Below are 20,258 nucleotides of genomic sequence, written 5' to 3'. Positions count from 1 at the left end.
CTGAAAACTTTCTCTGTCAGATTAGGAAGAAGACAAACACACCTGCTTTTGCCACTTCTGTTTAACACTGTACTGAATGTTCTATAGAGCTATTAGGCAAGAAAAAGAAAAGCATCTACGTTGGAAAGAAAGAAGTAAAACCATCTCCATTTGCAGTTGACACAGTATTGTGTATGGAAATCCCTGAAGAACACATACACACACACACACACACACACACATTCAATTAGAGCTAATAAATGAGCAAAGTAGCAGCAATTTTCATAATAGCCAAATATAGAAACAAAACAAATGTCCATTAGCTGATAAATAAATGCCATTACCTGATTTTTAAAATATGGTATATATCCATACAATGGAATATTGCTGCTGCTGCTAAGTCGCTTCAGTCGTGTCCGACTCTGTGCGACCCCACAGACGTCAGCCCACCAGGCTCCCCCATCCCCAGGATTCTCCAGGCAAGAACACTGGCGTGGCTTGCCATTTCCTTCTCCAATGCATGAAAGTGAAAAGTGAAAGTAAAGTTGCCTTCTCCCACAGAGTCCAAAAGTCTGTTCTGTATATCTGTGTCCCTTTTTCTGTTTTGCATATAGGGTTATCATTACCATCTTTCTAAATTCCATATATATGTGTTAGTAAACTGTAATGGTCTTTATCTTTCTGTTTGAACTCTGTGGGAGAAGGCGAGGGTGGGATGTTTCGAGAGAACAGCATCGAAACATATATATCATCTAGGGTGAAACAGATCACCAGCCCAGGTTGGATGCATGAGACAAGTGCTCGGGCCTGATGCACTGGGAAGACCTAGAGGGATCGCGTAGAGAGGGAGGTGGGAGGGGGGATCGGGATGGGGAATACATGTAAATCCATGGCTGATTCATGTCAATGTATGACAAAAACCACTACAATATTGTAAAGTAATTAGCCTCCAACTAATAAAAATAAATGAGAAGGAAAAAAAAGAAAGTAAAGTCGCTCAGTCATGTCCAACTCTTAGTGACCCCATGGACTGCAGCCTACCAGGCTCCTCCATCCATGGGATTTACCAGGCAAGAGTACTGGAGTGGGTTGCCATTGCCTTCTCTGACAATGGAATATTATTTAGCCATTAAAAGGAATGAGCACTGATACATGCTACAATATGGATAAATCTTGAAAACATTATGTTAGATGAAAGAATTCAAATACAAAAAGCCACATATTTTATCATTTTATTTAGATGAAATATCCAGAACTGGCAAATTCATAGAGAGAAAGTAGATTAATGGTTGCCAAGGGGTGAGAGGAAAGAATAATTGAGAAGCATGAAGTTTCTTTGGGGGATAAAAATATTCTGCAATTAAATTAATGATGATGGGTGCACAACATTATGAATATACTACAATGCACTGAATTACTTTAAAATGACTGAGGTAGTGAATATTATGTGAATTTTATCTCAGTAAGAAGTATTTTAAAAGAGAAAGACTGGCCTTTGAATATCAAATGATTTAAGAGCCCTAGGGAAAAACTGATGAAATTTATGATCAGTTTGTATTTTTCAAAAATGACCCTTACACTGAGAAGCCAGAACTGAAGTAATAGATGTCTTATGTTACCATATGATTTTGTGGAGGAAATTAAACAAAAATAAATAAATAAAGACTTCATTCTTCTTGATTCTAAAAATCAAGGTTCCACAGTCTTAAATTAGCAAGAGAAGAATCTGATTGGCTGGCCCACCTCATCTTCTAGCCACACGTTAGCTATGGACAGACTGGCCTTAACTAATCCATGGGTCCCACTGTATAAAGATAGCCACTGAGGGGCTCTGGGTGAGGCAGAAGCACCACTTGAGAGCTAAAGCCTTCCCTCTCCCCGATCACCTGCCCCTCTTCCTTGCGTCACCATCCATCCTGAGGATTAGCCAGTCTCCCTTGGGCCTGCCAGCCCCTGCCCAGCAGCCGTCCCTCCTGCTCTTCAGACCTCCTCTCCTGCCTCCCCCACCTCTGCCCCACAGTTCTGTCCCAGAGAAGTTTCAGGGAACATCCTCAGCATCCTGTGTTCTGCTCTGGTGTTTTTTGTTGTTCAGTTGCTTTAGTTATGTTTGACTCTTTGCCACCCCATGGATTACAGCATGCCAGGCTCCTCCTCTGTCCATGGGATTTTCTAGGCAAGAATATTGGAGTGGGTAGCCACTTCCTTCTCCAGGGGGTCTCCTCGACCCAGGGATCAAACTTGCGTCTTCTGCATTGGCTGGTGGATTCTTTATTACTGAGCCACTGGGGAAGCCCTGTGTTCTGCTCTAAGGAAGTCTAAAGTTCAGGGCTTTGGGTGATTAAGCTCAAGGCTTCTCACCAGGGTAGGGATGAATGACCCAGGGAGCGGAAAGCATTCCTGTGGAAATGGTTTGAGGAAGCTGAGTCAGCCTGGGTCTTTGCTAGGGCGGGACCCAGGCGACTGACCCTCTGGAGGTCAGTGCCCTTGTCTTACGGGTTGTGCCCTTATGTCCACTTCAGGAGGTCATTGGCCCCTGAGACTCCTAGATCACTGCATTGTCCTGTTCAGAGAACTGTACTTTAGGAAAAGGGTAACGAAAAGAGAGGACTCTTCTTGATCCTCAGGAGATATTTTGAGGCGCTACTTTGGGACAGGAGTAGGGAGTCTTCTTGGTACATCAGTAACTGCTTCCTCTGACCACATCTACCCACCAACCCAGAGCAGGGGGAATTTTCTGCCTTCCCAAAATGGACTCTCTTGACCCTCTACTGGGCTTTCGTTGCTATTGTTGTTCTACTATCAAGAACTTCATCTAGGCCTCAACAGAGCCCCTAACCCAGGTCCCTTCTGCCTCTCTGCATATCACCATGTATCCAGCTTAGTGCAGTGTCATCACCCCTCTGATCCTCAGTTTCCTTATCTGTAACATGAGAACAAAGATAACGTTTACCTTTAATGAACTGAGAAAGCAGCATTGACATATATACACTATCATGTGTAAAATAGATAGCTACTGGGAAGCTTCTATGTAACACAGGGAGCCCAGCCCGGTGCTCTGAGGACCTAGAGGGGTGGGATGGGAGGGGGGAGGGAGGCTCAAGAGGGAGCGGATATAAATGTTTATGTATACATATGTATATATAACAGTGGCTGATTGTCTTTGCTGTACAGCAGAAACCAACACAACACTGCAAAGCAATTATCCTCCAATTAAAAAACAGATTTTAAAAAAGCATTTACCTTGTAAGAGTACTTGTGAAGTTTAAATGAGAGAAAGAATATGCAGCAATTCCTGTACCACCTGTTGCATAAACACTCCACAGGTGTTAGCTACTGTTGCGGTGATTTCATTATTTTGTCTGTCATGCAACTGATTTTAAGGAGCACTTAGGTATGTGTGAGGCCCTGTGCTGGGAACTTAGGGTACTATGTTTGGCCTTAAATAGGTTTAAGGAGAAAGCAAGAAGAGACATCACCAATCAATAAAATAGTTCGTAAGCATAACATTTGGCAGTTTTTCAAAATCTGTCAAAATGCCCAGAGATCCCACTCCATAAGTGCCTCTTAAATACTCCCCTCCACCCATTTGCTGCACCTTTAGGGCTGTTTGGCTGGATGAGCCTGTCATCAGGATGCTCTAAGCTGGGCCTCATCTGGATTTCCCAGCTGCCCTCCCTTCTGCACACCCAGCCAATAGCACCAATACAGTCAAAGCCTTGGCCTTGACTTCCGTCTTCAGGGGGGACAGAGCCTGAGTTCCTGCCAGGTTCTGAGGGGGAGGGGGGGATTGTGGGGGGATCAAGGACTTTTTCTCTACAGGGCCCTGGGAGTCTCCTCAGGAGGGATGGAGAGTGAAGTGGGGTCAAGGGGTAGCCAGAGGCATTCATGGGAGGGAAGAAAGAGGGACCACACCTACGGTCAGGGAGGAGTCAGGAACCAGGGAACTCAGCCAGCTGAGGGGTTCAAATTCCTCTGAGGTGAACTCTGAGAAAGGAACTTGTGGGCACAGGAGGCCTGAGGAGGGAGAGAGCCAGAGGGGAAGACCCAGCCACTCCGCCAACCCACGGCCAGTCTTGGAAGCTGCAGTCAGCTGAAGCCGCCTCCCCTCAGGGCCCCAGCTAGCCTGTCTCTCCTTGGCCCTCAGTGCCTGCCGGGAAGGAAAGCCGGATAGAGCAAGAAGACGATGGAGCCAGGCAGGACTCAGATAAGGCTCGATCCCAGGTGAGTGAGGGAGGCAGGCCCCAAGCCAGGAGCCAGTTGCTAAGCAGCAGGGGGCCCTCTCACTCTGGCCTGTCCCTACCTCCCTCTCAGCACAAGAATGAAACAGGACTGACAATGGTCTGGTCATTCCGGAAGGTCCTCAGGGACACTGTGGGGAAGGGTGAGTGTATGACCCCTCAGAGCCTTAGCTTTGGCCCCCAACCAGGCAGAGGAAGATCCCAGAGGTGGAAGGGGCATGAGGGACATGCATAGAGCTCTGCCCAGCTGGGGACCCATTCCTGGTGCTAAGGGTCCATTCTTTCTCTGGGACCCTGCTTTTTCTCCCTAGCCAACCCCTGGGCTGCTGTCCCTATGGAAGTGGAGGGGATGGACTGTGGGCTTTTTGAGCACTGCAGCCAGACCTGCAGACTGTCACTTGGGGCTTGAGGGGAAATGGAGATGCTCCATGAACCTAGGAGTGTTTGAGGGAGTGTCAAGTTGCTGGTGTCCCTTCTGCTACCCACCTGCCCACCCCAAGTCCCCATATTCTGAACACAGGCTGGTGTCTCTCCAGGTACACGGCAGATCTTCTGGAGATTCTGAAAACCAATTACAGCGTTCCCTCTGCCTGCTTCTCTTACCCTCCCACTGCAGCCCAGCTTCTGAGAGGTGAGTCAGGGACCCTCCCCAGAGGGAACCGAAAGAAGGAAAAATGAGCATCCCAAGGCAGAAGTCAAAACAGCTGAGAGGAGCTGAGGGGAGGTGGTCCTGAGCTGGCCAGCATAGAGGGAGTGCCTGGGAGGATGGCTAACCCAGTGTCAATCTTGGTAAAAACCTTTTAGGGAACTTCCCTAGTGGTCCAGAGGTTATGCAGGGTGGGATGCAGGTTTGATCCCTGGTTAGGGAAGTAAGATCCTACATGCTGCGTAGTACAGTCAAAAAAAATTAAAAGCTGGGGAAAGTACAACTCTGGAGGATCCAAAAATTCAAAAGTGGGGCACGGCTGTGTAGCCTGCATGTTGGGACTCCCCGATTGATATGGAGGACACTGACCTGGAGCATTTTTCAGACCCTAGGGCCACCCAGGGACTCACGTGTGTGCCCAAAGCCCCACAGAATCCCTTTGAGGCCTGCACAACATCCTCCTTAAAATGAGTCTATACCACTCTGAAGAGTGGTTATTATGAATAATATTCTTAAAACTTAGGTGAACCTGTAAAAGTATTCTGACAGTGTTGGCCAACTAGCTCTTATTACCGAATTGGTTTTGAAAGTGAAAGGCATAGGATAGGACTCTATTTATTCCCTGGACACCTAAAACATGGCAATCAAATGACCCTAGCATCTTGATAGCAAATGTGGCTCCCATCCACACTGTATTTTGTTTTCTTACTGCATGATCAACCATCTCTTAGACATTGATGAGTAGGAATCTGTGTCTCTATCCTTAATGCTTTTTCCATTCTCCTTCCTGACGTTGTTATCTCAAGGAGGAGACTCTTCCTAAACAGTAGGGTGTGGTCAGCATGTACTAGCAGGCAGATATGGGCATGTCTTCATTTCAGATGCTCTGAACTGGAGTGAATACCAACTGCCAGAGGAGGTCCAGGGGTGCCTTGTAGCTGCCCTGTGGTTCATGCAAGTAGGCAGATGCTACATCCGACTCCAGGGATTTCTTGTTCAGAGAGCGCGGATGGTGACACGAGTCTTCTCACACACCGGTGCTGTCAACCAGAGGCAACTTTGTCCCACAGGATACTTTTGGCAATATCTGGAGGCAATTCCAGTCATCACAAGTAGAGAGTGCTAACTGGCATCTACTGGGGTAGAGGTCAGGGAATTTGCCCTGGAAACAAAGGAAAGTCCCCACAACCAAGGAATTAGCTGGGGCAAGGGGTCAATAGTGCTGAGATTGAGAAACCCTATCTCACACAGTGAAAATGGATCGCACATTGCTTTGCTGCAAAATATGCAAATAGAAGCACTGAGGATATTCAAAGTAGGTACACCATTCTGGGTCTGGTAGTCTGGGGAGCTACCTTGATCCCCCATTGAACTGTTGGAGTGAGTAACAGTCGGAAAGTAGGGAGCTGGAGTGGAGAAAGAATGAGTAGGCAGGCTCTCCAGGCACTGGGGAGATTCAAGGTTACTGGTGAGGAAGCAGGGGACAGTTGAGAGGGCTGGGCAGGTAAGGTGGGGCCTGCTGAGTGTCAGGCAGAGGAGTTGTACTTTATCCTGCAGGTAGGAATAGATGAGGGCTCTGAGATTGGGAGGAGCTGGATAGTATTTCAGGACCATTAATTAGTAATCAAGATAGACTTTGGAGAGGAAGGGCCTTAAGAAGCAGGGATATAAATTGGAGGTCAGTGCCCCAGCCCAACAGGAAGGGTAAGAGCCTGCACCAGAGCAGTGTCAGGGAAAGGAAGGGCAGATTGGAAAATACAGGCAATCCAAAGAAATAGCAGGCAATCTGGTAAATATTTAGACAAGGTAAGTGAAAGAAAAAGAAACTCTAATGATGACTCCGAGAATCTCAACAGTGGTGATGACACTGACAGAAATAGGACAGTCAGGAAGAGGTGCCCATTGGCCACTGTGGTGAAACCCCTTCCTCCTTCATTTATAAACTCTTTGTTTCTTAAGTGCTATTTAAGAAAGAACTATTCTGAAAGAACCATTGAAACTTTCAATAATTTGTTTTTGAAATGCCTGTGATATGACTACAGTTATAATCCCTAGAGGATTTTCTTATTAATGGACTGATCCAAACTTTTATTTGGGAGGAGTGAAGGGCCAAGAAAAGCCAAGACAATTTTGAAAAAGAGTAAGGAGGATATGTGCCCTACCAGATATTAAAGGTTATATATTAGAAGACTAGAGTAATTGAAGCAATAATATAATAACTGCAACCACACAACCCAGCCTGGGACTTAAACCCACTGTTTGTGTGTTGTTGTTTTTTTCTTTTTGGCCATACCACGCGGCTTGCAGGATCTTAGACGGGGAGGAATAGAGGAGCTCTCCTATACGTGCCGAGGAGACACATCTAAGAATGCTTACGGTAGCATTTGTTTGTCACAATGAAAATAATAACAACCATGAAAACAATGTTGAGTGGAAAACATTTATATAGTTTTTTTAATGCAAAGCAATATAATATGTTGAGCATGTACATACGTTGTAAAAAAATTAAAACATAAAGGAAAAGATACACACCAATTTCAGAATAGTAGTTAACCCTGGGAGGTGAAGTAAGTGAAGGGAAAAGGACCCTGGAGATATATACAGGGCCTTCAAGTACACCTGCAATGTTTTATTTTTCTAAGAATAACTTTTGAAGCAAAACTGGCAATATCATAACTCTTCAAAATGGATTATGGATATATTAACGCAGCTCTATTATTCTCTTTATTTTAAAAATCTTTATAATTGTAAAATAATTATAAAAATAATTTTTAATAGGCTGTGGTGAAATGTTAGGTGGAAAAAACAGAATGCAAAATTTTACAGTATGATTGCAGTAATACAGTATGTATACACTTTAACCAGGATGTTTTTTAAAGCTACTTTTTATTGAGCAGATACTACCATTGAGTCATGCTAAGAGGTTTAATTGGAGGATAATAATCTACCCACGATTAAAGAGCAAGAAGTAAATGTAATTTTACTTTGAGCTTAAGAGCCTATGCTCTTCACCTCCATGGAAATACGTGCAAAAGGAGAATAATTTTTTATTAGGAACTAGCTAGGATTATGGGTAAAGCTTTTTTTCCCAAAGTTTTAATCTTCTTATATTGTTTTTATTATTTTAAAAAGTAATCTTCATTGTTACAGATACAATGGGAATTTGCTAGTTGCTAAAGTATAGTTGTATTCTACAGGTCAGTTAGACAAGTAATTCCCAAAGTGTGTTCCTTGGAATCCTAATCCCAGGGAGTGCTCCATGAAAACAGAGCCTGTAGAAAAATCAGTTCTGTAAAAGCTGTATTCTGTATCCTCCTTTTGGAAATTAACAATATAAATCAGATTTAAAACTTATACTCTGCAGAAAAGAAACACGTTTAACCTTGTTAAACGTGTTTCCAAAAATCCTTGAGCCATCAGAAACTTTTGTTTCATAATATCTGTTAAGATACAGAAAAATAAGATAGAGGACGATCTTCTAAGGAGATAAATGAGTTTGAGGTAGAGTAGTGGTGTTGGCTATGGATGCTAAGGAAGTTCTCCCTCCTAGCTTTTGCCCTGTGGAAGTGAATGTGAGAACCTGTAGATACTGCAAGCATGAGAAAGAACAGAGCACAAAAGGCAGCAGATACAAGAAACTGCAAAAGCACTTCCATACTGAATAGCCGGAATATGCCTCACCTCCACCTTCATCAACTTAAGCAACTTTTGATGGTTAATATTATTCCAAATTTCTTCCCATAGTTATGTGAACACACACCAAGAGTCAGCATGTGTAATGGTGAAAAGAACGGGCTTAGTTAGGATCAGGAACCCTTGGGTTTAAATCCCAGCTCTGTCACTTTCAGGCTGTGTGATCATGGGTGAGGTGCTCAACTCTAAGCCTAGTTTCCTGGAAAAGCTTGTAACTGGAGATGACAGTAAGAATCCTCATGTGGTCATTTCTTCCATCGAACAAATAGTCACAGTTACTGTTGCATGCACTTGGAGATAGAACAGAAAATAAGCTTGACAAAGTCCCTGCCTTTGTGGAGTTCACACTACCATCACTCTATGGGGATAAGCAATAAATATGTAAATAACCTCACTGTGAGGGCAACTTGGGAGAGAGAGATAACACCACACTGGAGACTCAAAGGTTGCTGACTGCGGAGGGGCATTTGAGCAGAGAGCTCAGTGATGAGAATGAGCCAGACACGGGGAGCTCAGGAAGAAACACTGAACAGGCAGCAGCCAAGCATTATGAAGTCCTGGAGGTAGAAATGGCTCAGGTGGTTTTTAGGCGGCTGAGGGGTGGTAGGGAAATCCTAAACCTCAATACACAGAAGAGGTGAGATGCAGTGGTTGAGTCTGGAGAACACAGGGTGTGGGAGAGGATGAGGAATAAGTAGAGGAGATTTAGGGTCTCCAGGAGAGGAGCCAGAACTGTGGTTACTGGAGTCAAGCGGGATGGGAGAGATTTTCAAGGAGGAGGGAATAGTCAGGGACAGTGAAGATTGAGAAAGGCTTTGACATGATGGCTTCTGGAGGGGCTATTTCCACTCTCAGCTCTCAGTGAGCTGATGAGGACAAGAGTCAAGCAGGGGCTGGGGGAGTCCCTCAAGGAGGGGCCTCCAGCGGTATTCCCCTTCCCCAAAAAGGACATTGGTTTTTAGAAATCTACTGAATTAATTTTGGTTTCTGCCTATCTGGACTTTAATATTTTGTTTTTGTTTTTTTTTTTAACTAAACATTTCCATTGTAAAAATAATTCAGTAAAGTCAATACGAAAATAGAAAAAAGTATGAAAAAGAAAAACTGCATATGGTCCCACCACTCAAGACCAGCACTGCAAATATCATAGCATAAGCTCTGTTTTCTGTGCTTTTATTTAACAGTAGTGGAAATCATACTATACTATAATTTTATATACTGTTTTTACAAGCATGACATCATATGAATTTTTTCACATTACTACATATTTGGCAAAGTATGTCTTTAAAAAAGCTTATTTGTTATAAAATGCATATTTGTTATAGAATAATTAGAAAAGAAAGAAGACAAAGACCACCCACAGTCTCATCACCCAAAGATGGCACTGCTAATTTATTCCTAGGCAATGGTTTTTAATGTTTTTATCTTAACCCACATGAACATGGTGTAAAATTTTAAATAGTACAAAAGGGCTACTAATGAAAATTAACACTCCCCTGCCCTATTTATTCTCATTTTTAATCTTCATTCTACTTTTTTAGCTGATGACTCTTTTTATAGTTACCTTCAAATTACCATTATTTCATGTGGTATCAGTTTTGTATATTATCTGTGGCTGCCTCTATAATACATAAAGATTTAATTCACTTAGTACCAAATTTCTACTCATTCCACATGGTTTCATCATTATTTTTAGTTGGTTATCTTTATAGCTGTATATACTATACCTATAGTTTATTTCTTATTCTGCCAACTATGGACAGTACTTCTTCACTTTCCATTTTATATGATAAAGATATTAGGGCCCCACTCTTTTCCTTTAACTCTTTTCTATCCTCTTCAGCCAAATCCTTTACATGGCTATAGTTTTACTATGCTATTTATTTTTTTTTATTTATTTTTATTTCTTTCTGGTCACACCATGTGGCTTTTGGGATCTTAGTTCCCCAATCAGGGATCAAACCCTGGTTGCCAGGAGTGAACACACCTGAGAGCCGGGGAATTTCCTGTGGTAATTTTGCTTTCTGCTTTGTTCATATTAAGGTTTGTTTGTTTCAGTTATAAATTACATTCAGTAAAGGGCAATGATTTTATGTATATAGTTTGATGGATTTTTACCCAAGTGTGCATCTGTGAAATCACCACCTTACTGCCTATACTTTTTTTTAACATTCAGAAGTTTGAACTCTTTATATCAAATTTGACCATCCTTCTCTTTGTGATTTCTTGGATTACACCAAAGCTTAGGAAGGTCTTCCCTCAGGTTTTGATGAAAATACAGTTCTCTCTTTTTTTTTCCTTCTCTCAATTTTCCCTGTTTTATTTTTAAATAAATACCTCTTTTTTAAAAATCTTTTTTTTAAAAAACATTTTTTTAAAAATATATTGAGGTATAGCTGATTAACAATGTTGTGATACTTTCAGATGAACAGAGAGGGGACTCAGCCATACATATACATGTATCCATTCTTCCCCCAAGCCCCAGCCCGCTCCCATCCAGGCTGGCACATATTGAACAGAGTTCCATGTGCTATACAGTAGATCCTGGTTGTTTATTAAAGATTCATCTTTTTAATCTACCTGGAATTATTTTGATACATGGAAGGCTTTATGTGTATATCATGATAAAACAATGGCAACTGTTTTAAATCCATATTTTTATTGTATAAGGATAAAATTGTGTCAGAAAAAAATGTCCTCGTTTATATCTTTAAAATATCAAGGAAGGGAGGTAAAGTCTCTTTTAAATTAAGGACTGCAGCCAGGTGGTTTTTTGCTTGTTTTATTTTGTTAATATTTAAAACCTGCAGAACTAAATAGCAACACCAAGCCAGTAATTTGGTCACATAGTGGGCTGCATCCTAATTAAGTGGAAGCAGGTGGAGATAGGAATGGGGAGGAGGGAAGAACAGCACAGTCGTCTTTTGAGGCCTGTAGCAGAAAGGAAAATCTTACCACTGACTTCAGAAGTGTAGGCTGGGAGATTGTCCAAGGACCGCCTTCCCTGCAGCAGGTCCTCTGGATTGATCACAGACCTAACTGTGGTCAGAGATAAAGGGCCTCTTGGAGAAAGCAAACAAAGAGAAAAACACGTGCCCTGAAATAAGAACAACCAGGATCAAGGTTCAGTTCAGTTCAGTCACTCAGTCGTGTCCGACTCCATGGATTGCAACCCCATGGACTGCAGCACGCCAGGCTTTCCTGTCCATCACTAACTCCTGGAGCTTACTCAAACTCATGTCTGTCAAGTTGGTGATGCCATCCAACCATCTCATCCTCTGTTGTCCCTTTCTCCTCCCATCTTCAATCTTTCCCAGCATCAGGATGTTTTCCAATGAGTCAGTTCTTCGCATCAGGTGGCCAAAGTATTGGAGTTTCAGCTTCAGCATTAGTCCTTCCAATGAATATCCAGGACTGATTTCCTTTAGGATTGGCTGGTTGGATCTCCTTGCAGTCCAAGGGACTCTCAAGAGTCTTCTCCAACACCACAGTTCAAGAACATCCCATTATACAGAGTGAAGTAAGCCAGAAAGATAAACACTAATACAGTATACTAACACATATATATGGAATTTTAAAAGATGGTAACGATAACCCTATATGCAGGACATAAAAAGAGACACAGATGTATAGAACAGACTTTTGGACTCTGTGGGAGAAGGCGAGGGTGGGATGATCTGAGAGAACATCATTGAAACATGTATATTATCAAGTGTGAAACAGATCGCCAGCCCAGGTTGGATGTATGAGACAAGTGCTCACGGCTGGTGCACTGGGAAGACCCAGAGGGATGGGATGGGGAAGGAGGTGGGAGGGGGGATCAGGATGGGGAACACATGTAACTCCATGGCTGATTCATGTCAATGTATGGCAAAAACCACTACAATATTGTAATTAGCTTCCAGCTAATAAAAATAAATGAAAAAAAAAAGTACATTTTGACAATATCCCCCCCCCCCAAAAAAAAGCATCAAAGTAGTTTTTGACAAATTCACCTTTGTCCTGGTTGCTCCTTGTGATGTCATCAAGTATGACTGATCCAGATGACAACTCAAGTCTTCACTGGGATGTAGTCTCCTTCTTCCTTGTTTTGGTGTCAGCAGCTCTGAGCTGCCCTCAGTCACCAAAACAGGGCAGACCAGCCAATATCCTCTCATTGTTGCTCAGTCACCCAGTCATGTCAGACTCTTCGCGACCCCATGGACTGCAGCACGCCAGGCCCCCTGTCTCTCACCATCTCCTGGAGTTTGTCCAAGTTCATGTCCATTGCATCAGTGATACCATCCAGCCATCTCGTCCTCTGTCACCCTCCTCTTCTTCTGCCTTCAATCTTTTCCAGCTTCAGGGTTTCTTCCAATGAGTCAGTTGATTGCATCAGGTGACCAAAGTATTTGAGCTTCAGCATCAATCCTTCCAATGAGTATTCAGGGTTGATTTCCTTTACTCCCAAAGCAATAGGACAGTGGCTGGACTCTGCCAGTCTTCCCCTGCTTCTTCTGTCATCTAGCCAGTTGGGAGGCTAAAAGTAAAGAGTCTGCCAACTAGGGAAGAGACTTAGATAAATGAGGGTCCAGGCTTAGTCACTGAGGACATGGAACTCTTCGTTTAAAACACTGTTGCACTGATTAGAACATCCTCAGAAACAAATATTGTGACTATATTAGTGTTTTCCTGTTAGCAAGGGTGAGGCCAGAGGATCTTCACTGGTGTTTGTTAAAATGTTTGTCTTCTATTATCAGGTGAGCTTGTTTAAAACATAGATTACATCCCAGATCTATGGGAACAGCATGATGGTGGCAGGGGGTATAGGGAGTGGGGGTCTGGACAGCTACTTTTTAACAACTCCTCAAATGATTTCAATAAACACTGAAGACAGCTACTGGATTACATTTAATGTGAGAATAAGTGTACTTGGGGCCAGCATAGGTCAAATATCCTTGGAGTCTTTACTGGGGTCCACTTCTTTTGTAAAAGTCCCTTTGTGTGTCCCAGTAAAGTGACAAAATTTTCTAAATCAAATTTAAACATCTCTAAGTATATCAAGTTCATACTGTTCATGGGGTTCTCAAGGCAAGAATACTGAAGAGGTTTGCCATTGCCTTCGCCATTGGAAGGACTGGTGCCGAAGCCAAAACTCCAATACTTTGGCCACCTGATGCAAAGAGCTGACTCATTTGAAAAGACCCTGATGCCAGGAAAGATTGAAGGCAGGAGGAGAAGGGGACAACAGAGAATGAGATGATTGGATGGCATCACCAACTCAATGGACATCAGTCTGAGCAAGCTTCAAGAGTTGGTGATGGACAGGGAAGCCTGGCATGCTTCAGTCCATGGGGTCACAAAGAGTCGGACATGACTGAGCGACTGAAGTATATCAGTATATATTCTGATATATATCAGAAGTATATATTCTGCTTTAATTATAATGTTAACTGGTCCATCTGCTAGCATAACCCCTGACACTGAGAAAAGTGAAAAGCCCCTGTTGATCTCCGAACTTAGAATTTTTGTTCATTATTTGCAAACTTGTCTGGTGTCTATATTCTGATTCAAGTAAGCCTCACCATACTTAGACTGATCTGGTCTAGTCTGTCATGAATGCAAGAAGAATGACTATTTCTTAGTCACATGTTGGAAATTCTAGGTCTAAGAAAAAGCTCATCTTCTGCATGAAGCGAAGCCGAGACCAGGTAATTCTAGATGTGGTAAAGCAAGTTAGATGCATATGAGGAAGCCCACATCTTCTGCTCCTCAGCCCTGGTCTTCAGCTTACTGGAGTCTGTCCTCTCTTTCCACTCAAGCATTGGGCCCTATGGAAATTTCCCTCATGGTCATCATGACCCTGTTTGTCCTGGGCTCAATAGCCATCTTCCTGGAGGCTGCTGTCTACGTGTACAAGAACACTCGCTGCCCTATCAAGAGGAAGACCCTGCTCTGGTGCAGCTCTTCACCCACGGTGAGCGTCCTGCAGCTGCCTTTGGGGAGGGGCTGAAGAGGAGGATTCCTTTCAACTCAGTAATTCAAGTTGCCTTCCTCTACTACTTTAGGGTGGGGGTTTTAGTCTGCTATCTGCAGTCAAGATCGCATGCTTGGGAGGTCACAGTCAGTGGGGTGGAGTGTTTGAAATCTTAGAGCCACAGAAACAGCTCTAAGAACAGCTGGAGAATGGTCTGAGCCCACCAGCTATCCCACTCACTACTCCCCTGCTACTATGTTGCTGTTAAAATAAGCTGCTTCCTGCACAGACCAGCAGTCCTCAGAGGGTAGGAGGAGAGTAATTTTTTCCCATGGGGTCATGTTCACTCTACCCTTGCGTTGTAAGTCCTTCTAACTCACTCTTACAGCCATTTGATAGCTCTTTGGCATGCTCGCAGGCCACAAGATGGGGTTCCTCTTTCCGTGTGGTGAGCTCTGTGTCTGTTTCGGGTGAAGAACAAAGCCCTTGAGGTCCTTTTCTGCCAGATGACATCTGCCTGGGCCATCTCAAGACATCAGAGGTGCTCTGATAACATGGGATGTTGAAAAGGAAGGGTTGGATCTTGATCTACGTACTCTTAAAGATGAACTGACCTATTCCTACTCCAGCGACGTATATTGAGAGATAGTCTTCAAAAGAGCCTCTGACTCAAGGTGACTTGCTGTCTCTAACCCTAGACAAGGAATAAACTGACAGCTGAATTTAAAAGCATTTTTTTAGAATTAGTTGATTTAACTAGCTCTTTTTCCAACTGGTCACTTTTTTTTTTTTTTTTTTTAAACATTTTTTGGTTGTGCCATGTGTTAGTTGTGGCATGTGGGATCTAGTTCCCTGACCAGGGAATGAACCCAGGCCACTTGCCTTGGGAGCTTGGAGTCTTAGCCACTGGACCACGAGGAAAGTCCCCAGTTGGTCACTTTTAAGTAATGGTGCCTCAGGTGTTTAGCTTTTGCTTCCTTGAGCTCTTGCCACAAAAGGTGAGCATGCAGTCTCCTTCCTTACCCTAAGCAGCTCCTGGTTCTTCTCCAAGCAGATAGTGTCCGCATTCTGCTGCTTTGGTCTCTGGATTCCTCGTGCCCTCACACTTGTGGAAATGGCCATAACTGCGTGAGTGTCCTGCCCAGCCCCCAGCTGAACTTGATAACCCTCTGGGGTCCCCCTTCTGCTCCTCTCAGCCGGGGGAATCCAGAGTTTGTCTTTTTTTTTACCCCCTGCCCCCTCCATAAATCCATGCAAACAAACTGATCACAAATCGAGCCCTTCCCAACTTGTCTCCTGAACTTCTAGTGCATCTTGGGCACCATTTTGTTCTCACAGCCTGCTCTCTTCCACCTGTCCTCTCTCTCACTTCTCTTGAGTCACACACTCAAAGTGCCTAGATCCTAGCTGATCCCTTCAGGAAGCCCCCTTCTTCCTGTCCTTTTGCAGTCTGCTTTTCTTTGGCAGCAAGTGGTATCCCACTAGCTGCTGCCACCTCCCCTTCTGTGTGCTCTCAGGCCCACCTCCCACCTCTCCGCCAACTCCAGGTTTTACGCAATGTGCTTTTACCTGCTGATGCAGGCCATGGTGGAAGGCTTTGGTGGGAAGGAGGCAGTACTGAGGACACTGAAGGACACCCCAGTGATGATCCACACAGGCCCCTGCTGCTGCTGCTGCCCCTGCTGCCCCCGAATCAAGATGACCAGGTGAGGCGGGAGGAAGAGTCTGCCTGGAAGAGCAGATTGGCCTCTTCTGCACTCTCTCAAGAGCCTCTGCTGGCTCTCTCAGTCCTGCTTCAAGCCTCATGGGATTTGGCTTGAATAGAACAAAGCCAGTGATGAAAGGGTGGGCATCCCACAGCCAGGACCCACACACTGGGCACCCACACAGGGGTAGGAGGAACAGAGGAAGGAGAACTCCAGAGTTCCCATCACTTATGCTCACTGTCCCCTACAAACTTTATCACAGAGAACAAACTGCATTTTGGGCTATTTACTTTCCCCTTCCATCCATTTCAGTTAATGAGGTTGGGGTCAATCCTCAGATAGTTGTTGCTCAAAATGCATCATTGTGGTCTGAGGGTGAGTGGGAGGCAATAATAACGGTTTCTTCCTGAGTCCCCACCCACTTGACTATGTTGGTGTCTATGATGGTGGCCAAGCCTTGCCAGGAACCCAATGAGAGAGCTGGAAGTTCTGCTTGGGATGGGTGATTTGCAGGTCTATGTTCCTAACCCTCTTCCCACTTCAGGAAGAAACTTCAGCTGCTGCTGTTGGGCCCCATCCAGTACGCCTTCTTCAAGATATCACTGAGCCTGGTGGGCCTGTTTCTCATCCCTGATGGCATCTTTGACCCATCAGACGTAAGTCCAGAGTAAGGGGCAGCAGAGGCCAAGATGAGTTTAATTCCTTTGAGCTCTAGAAGGAATAGCTGGAGCCAATATCCCCTGATTCAGGGCCCCAGGGTTGGCATAGCCCCAGGTACAGGGCGACCGTGGAAAAGCAGAGGCTCAGGGACTCTAACGGGGAGAGAAGAAGCTTTTTTATTTTCCCCACCATGGGAGAAAGGGAAAAAAAGGAGAAAGGGGCTTGCTTCCTCACTGACTGCTTTCTGGCCTGCCACCAGATTTCTGAGGGGAGCACAGCTCTATGGATCAACACTTTCCTCGGTGTGTCCACCCTGTCGGCTCTGTGGACCATAGGCATCATTTTTCGTCAAGCCAGGCTGCACCTGGGCGAGCAGAACATAGGAGCCAAATTTGTTCTGTTCCAGGTAACTATATCCTGGGAGAGAAAAGATGGTTAATAATGAGCCACAAATCATAGGGGTTAGGAGCTGAGACTAATAAAGGCTAGTAGTGGGTCTGGGAATCTTCTTAAGCCTTAGGTTTCCTGTGAGATTTGGAAAAGAATCCCTGCCCTTCCACAGTTGTTGCTTTTCTGTGCTTATAAGTTTCCTAAGGTTGCTGGAGCAAAATAGCACAAACTTGGTGGCTTAAAACCACAGAAATGCATTGCCTCACAGTTCTGGAGGTTGGAAGTCCAAAACCAAGATGTCAGCGGCCCACTTGCCCACTGAACACTGTTGGGGCGAACCCTTCCTTGACTATTCCTGGCTTCTGATTGTTTGCAGCAATCCTTGGCATCCTTGGCTCATCACAGGGCATTCTCTCCTCATGTCTGTGTCTCTTTTTCTGATAAGGACATCGGTCATATTGGAATAAGGACCCACCCTACTTCAGTATGACCTTGTCTTAACTAATTACATCTAATCAGTTACCAAGACAATGATGGTCACATTCTGAGGTCCTGTGCATTAGGACTTCAATGCATCTTTTAGGGGGACACAATGAAGCCCATAACACATATTTTTAAACCTTTAATTCTTATACCTTTGCTGTTTTCTTTTCTTCACTACCCATTACTTCTAAAAATCTTGCAATTCATCACCACTAGAAACATCAGCATTATCACAGTTACAACTATGAATGACCAGTACTACATATTAGGCACTTTTCATACATTAATTAAAGTTCACTATAATCTTCAGAATCATTGTTTTTTCTATTTTACAAATGAGAAACTGAGGTGTTTTGGGGTTTGCTCAAAGGTACGTAAGGGATGGGACTGGAATTTAAATGTATAACTGTCTACTCCCAAACCCACATCCCTTCTTCTCATCTCACTGCCTCTGCATCATCACATCTTTCCTGAGAATTCTCTCAAAGGCACATTTGTTCACTTCTTACACTTTCCATTCTCTAAGCCAAGAGATAACCTTTCCACCAAATGCAATGACTTCTAGCCCCATATTGTTTCTCTTCTCTCTCCATTCTGTCTGTCTTCTTGCTGGGCCCCTTCTCCTATTCCCAAGGCACAATGATTCCTTTATAGTTAACAGATTGATTTCACATAAATTCTCATTTGACCTAAGCAGATGCTGCTCACAGGCACATGATAGGCAGAAGTGGAGGGTCAGAAGTAGGAAGACAGAAGACAGAAGAGCCTACCACGGAATAAGGGACTGACAGGGCACAGAAAAGATCTGGGCTCCAGAAGCACTTCGGGTCAGGCCACAGAATAAAAGCCTTGTGATTAATGAATCTGCCCATGATTATTGGAGGGAAGCCTGGACAAGCCAAGTCTACCCTGAAGAGGCTGTGCATCAGAAAAGTGTACTCAGAGAGGGCAGGCGCTGAGACACATTTCAAACACAGCAGTAGGCCAGCCAGCCTCATGCCAGGGATGCAAAGCCCCCACCCTCACTCCTCTTTTCTGTTCTGCAGGCACTCCTTATTCTGTCTGCCCTGCAGCCATCCATCTTCTCAGTCTTGGCCAATGGTGGGCAGATTGCTTGTTCGCCTCCCTTTTCTTCTAAAACCAGGTCTCAAGGTAAGCTCATGGGGGTTCCTAGCCTATTCCAGGATGGGCAGGAGGGGCAGGTCCGAGAAGAGAGGATCTTAGATTAGAAGTAGGGCTAGCCACTCTCAGAATAATCAGAGTATTCTGCTCAGAGTACTGAGAAAGAGACCTCTAAGAAATGTGGCAGAGGCTCTGAGTCTATGACCTCTCTGATCACACAGACAGCTGCAATCCTGCTGCTTGAGGCCCAGCCCTGATGATCAACCCAGGAAGCCAGGTTCAATCCTCAGCTCCTGAAGAGGAACAGGTGTGGTTAGGAAGCAGAGGGTCATGATAAAACATGCAAAAGAAATGTTTAATGCTAGCCTCAAAGTTCAGGAGGTAGAGAGCCAAGTTCCGGTTCTGGCTCTACTGTTAACTTGCCATGTTACTGGTAACAACTTAATATCTCTAGGTCCTGGTTTGAGGATAAATTAAGAGAAACTGCTGTCCAACTCATATGCCAGGACTGCTAGTGGGATACCACCTCTGTAAGTTAGAATAACCTATATTTTGTCCCATGCTGCAGTGATGAACTGCCACCTCCTCATCCTCGAGAGTTTTCTGATCACTGTGCTGACACGAATATACTACCGAAGGAAAGATGACAAGGTTGGATATGAGCCTTTCTCTTCTCCAGACCGGGATGTGAACCTCAAAGCCTGAGGTGAATGGCTTGGACAATGGAAGAGACACTGTATTCATTAGACGGGCACAAGGCTTCTTTACTGTTCTTCAACCTTGACCAAATGGGGACCAATTCTATCGTCAGTGCAAGCTGGCAAATGATGTATGCTTGACTGTAGAGACGAATGAGAACTATGCAATAGGATTAAATTGTTTTGGATCTTGCCTGAGGAAGGTATTTTAAGCTTAATAAACAGGATGGAGTTTGATTTTCTACAACTGGGCACATTGCCTCCATGGGTGCCACTATTAGCCCATCAAGATTGTATATTAAAAGGTTACTCTGAGCTTTCCCAAAGCAAATGAAAGGGGGAAGAGTGTATGACAGTTTTCTTGGTATAGTAACAGGAATAGAACTCAGCCAGGCAAAACAGTATGAACCCAAAGTCTCAAAGAAACCAGGCTTCTGAAGAACAGATGGAAGTTGTTTTTTTCCCTTACAGATGTGTCAGTAGGGCACTGTTGACATTAGACCTGGGAGATCCAGATCAGCCTCCCTTTGTGGGCCAATGGCTTTTTGAGTCTTCTGTACCAAGCGGCAAAAGGAATTGCAATGATATGGTCATGCAGTGACTCTGAGGAGACAAATTAGGATGCAAAAGTAAAGGAATTGATCATACAGGTAAAAAGTCTCAAATACATAAAATATATCATACACA

At 44.1% G+C, this 20,258-nt stretch overlaps 1 protein-coding gene across 5 annotated transcripts; it reads left to right on the top strand.

Moving 5' to 3' along the window:
• The first annotated feature begins 3,940 nt into the window (after positions 1-3,940).
• On the top strand, positions 3,941-20,155 carry SLC51A (solute carrier family 51 member A). Of its 5 annotated transcripts, XM_061166927.1 has the most exons (10): positions 3,941-4,200; positions 4,291-4,360; positions 4,754-4,848; positions 14,358-14,512; positions 15,567-15,640; positions 16,030-16,218; positions 16,763-16,874; positions 17,138-17,284; positions 18,798-18,903; positions 19,442-20,155. In XM_061166927.1, exons 4-10 carry the CDS (start codon positions 14,369-14,371, stop codon positions 19,576-19,578), a joined length of 909 nt encoding a protein of 302 aa, XP_061022910.1. In that variant the 5' UTR covers positions 3,941-4,200; positions 4,291-4,360; positions 4,754-4,848; positions 14,358-14,368; the 3' UTR covers positions 19,579-20,155. The 5 variants fall into 5 exon arrangements, with proteins under 5 accessions (XP_061022910.1, XP_061022908.1, XP_061022907.1 ...); XM_061166925.1 differs by lacking the exon at positions 4,291-4,360 and having other exon boundaries at positions 16,060-16,218; XM_061166924.1 differs by lacking the exon at positions 4,291-4,360.
• Positions 20,156-20,258: the final 103 nt, after the last annotated feature.

This window comes from Dama dama, chromosome 19, assembly GCF_033118175.1.
Source record: "Dama dama isolate Ldn47 chromosome 19, ASM3311817v1, whole genome shotgun sequence".
NCBI lineage: Eukaryota > Metazoa > Chordata > Mammalia > Artiodactyla > Cervidae > Dama > Dama dama.
The sequence above is the reverse complement of the archived record's forward strand: the minus strand, read 5'-3'. Positions and strand labels throughout refer to the sequence as shown.

Bases quoted from the DNA above. Each gene is read 5' to 3' on its own strand.
- SLC51A (XM_061166924.1), top strand. From the start codon at position 4,163: ATGGAGCCAGGCAGGACTCAGATAAGGCTCGATCCCAG. The intron at 15,641-16,029 runs GTGAGTGTCCTG...GTGTGCTCTCAG, and splicing joins GTGGAAATGGCCATAACTGC to GCCCACCTCCCACCTCTCCG. The intron at 18,904-19,441 runs GTAAGCTCATGG...CCCATGCTGCAG, and splicing joins TTCTAAAACCAGGTCTCAAG to TGATGAACTGCCACCTCCTC.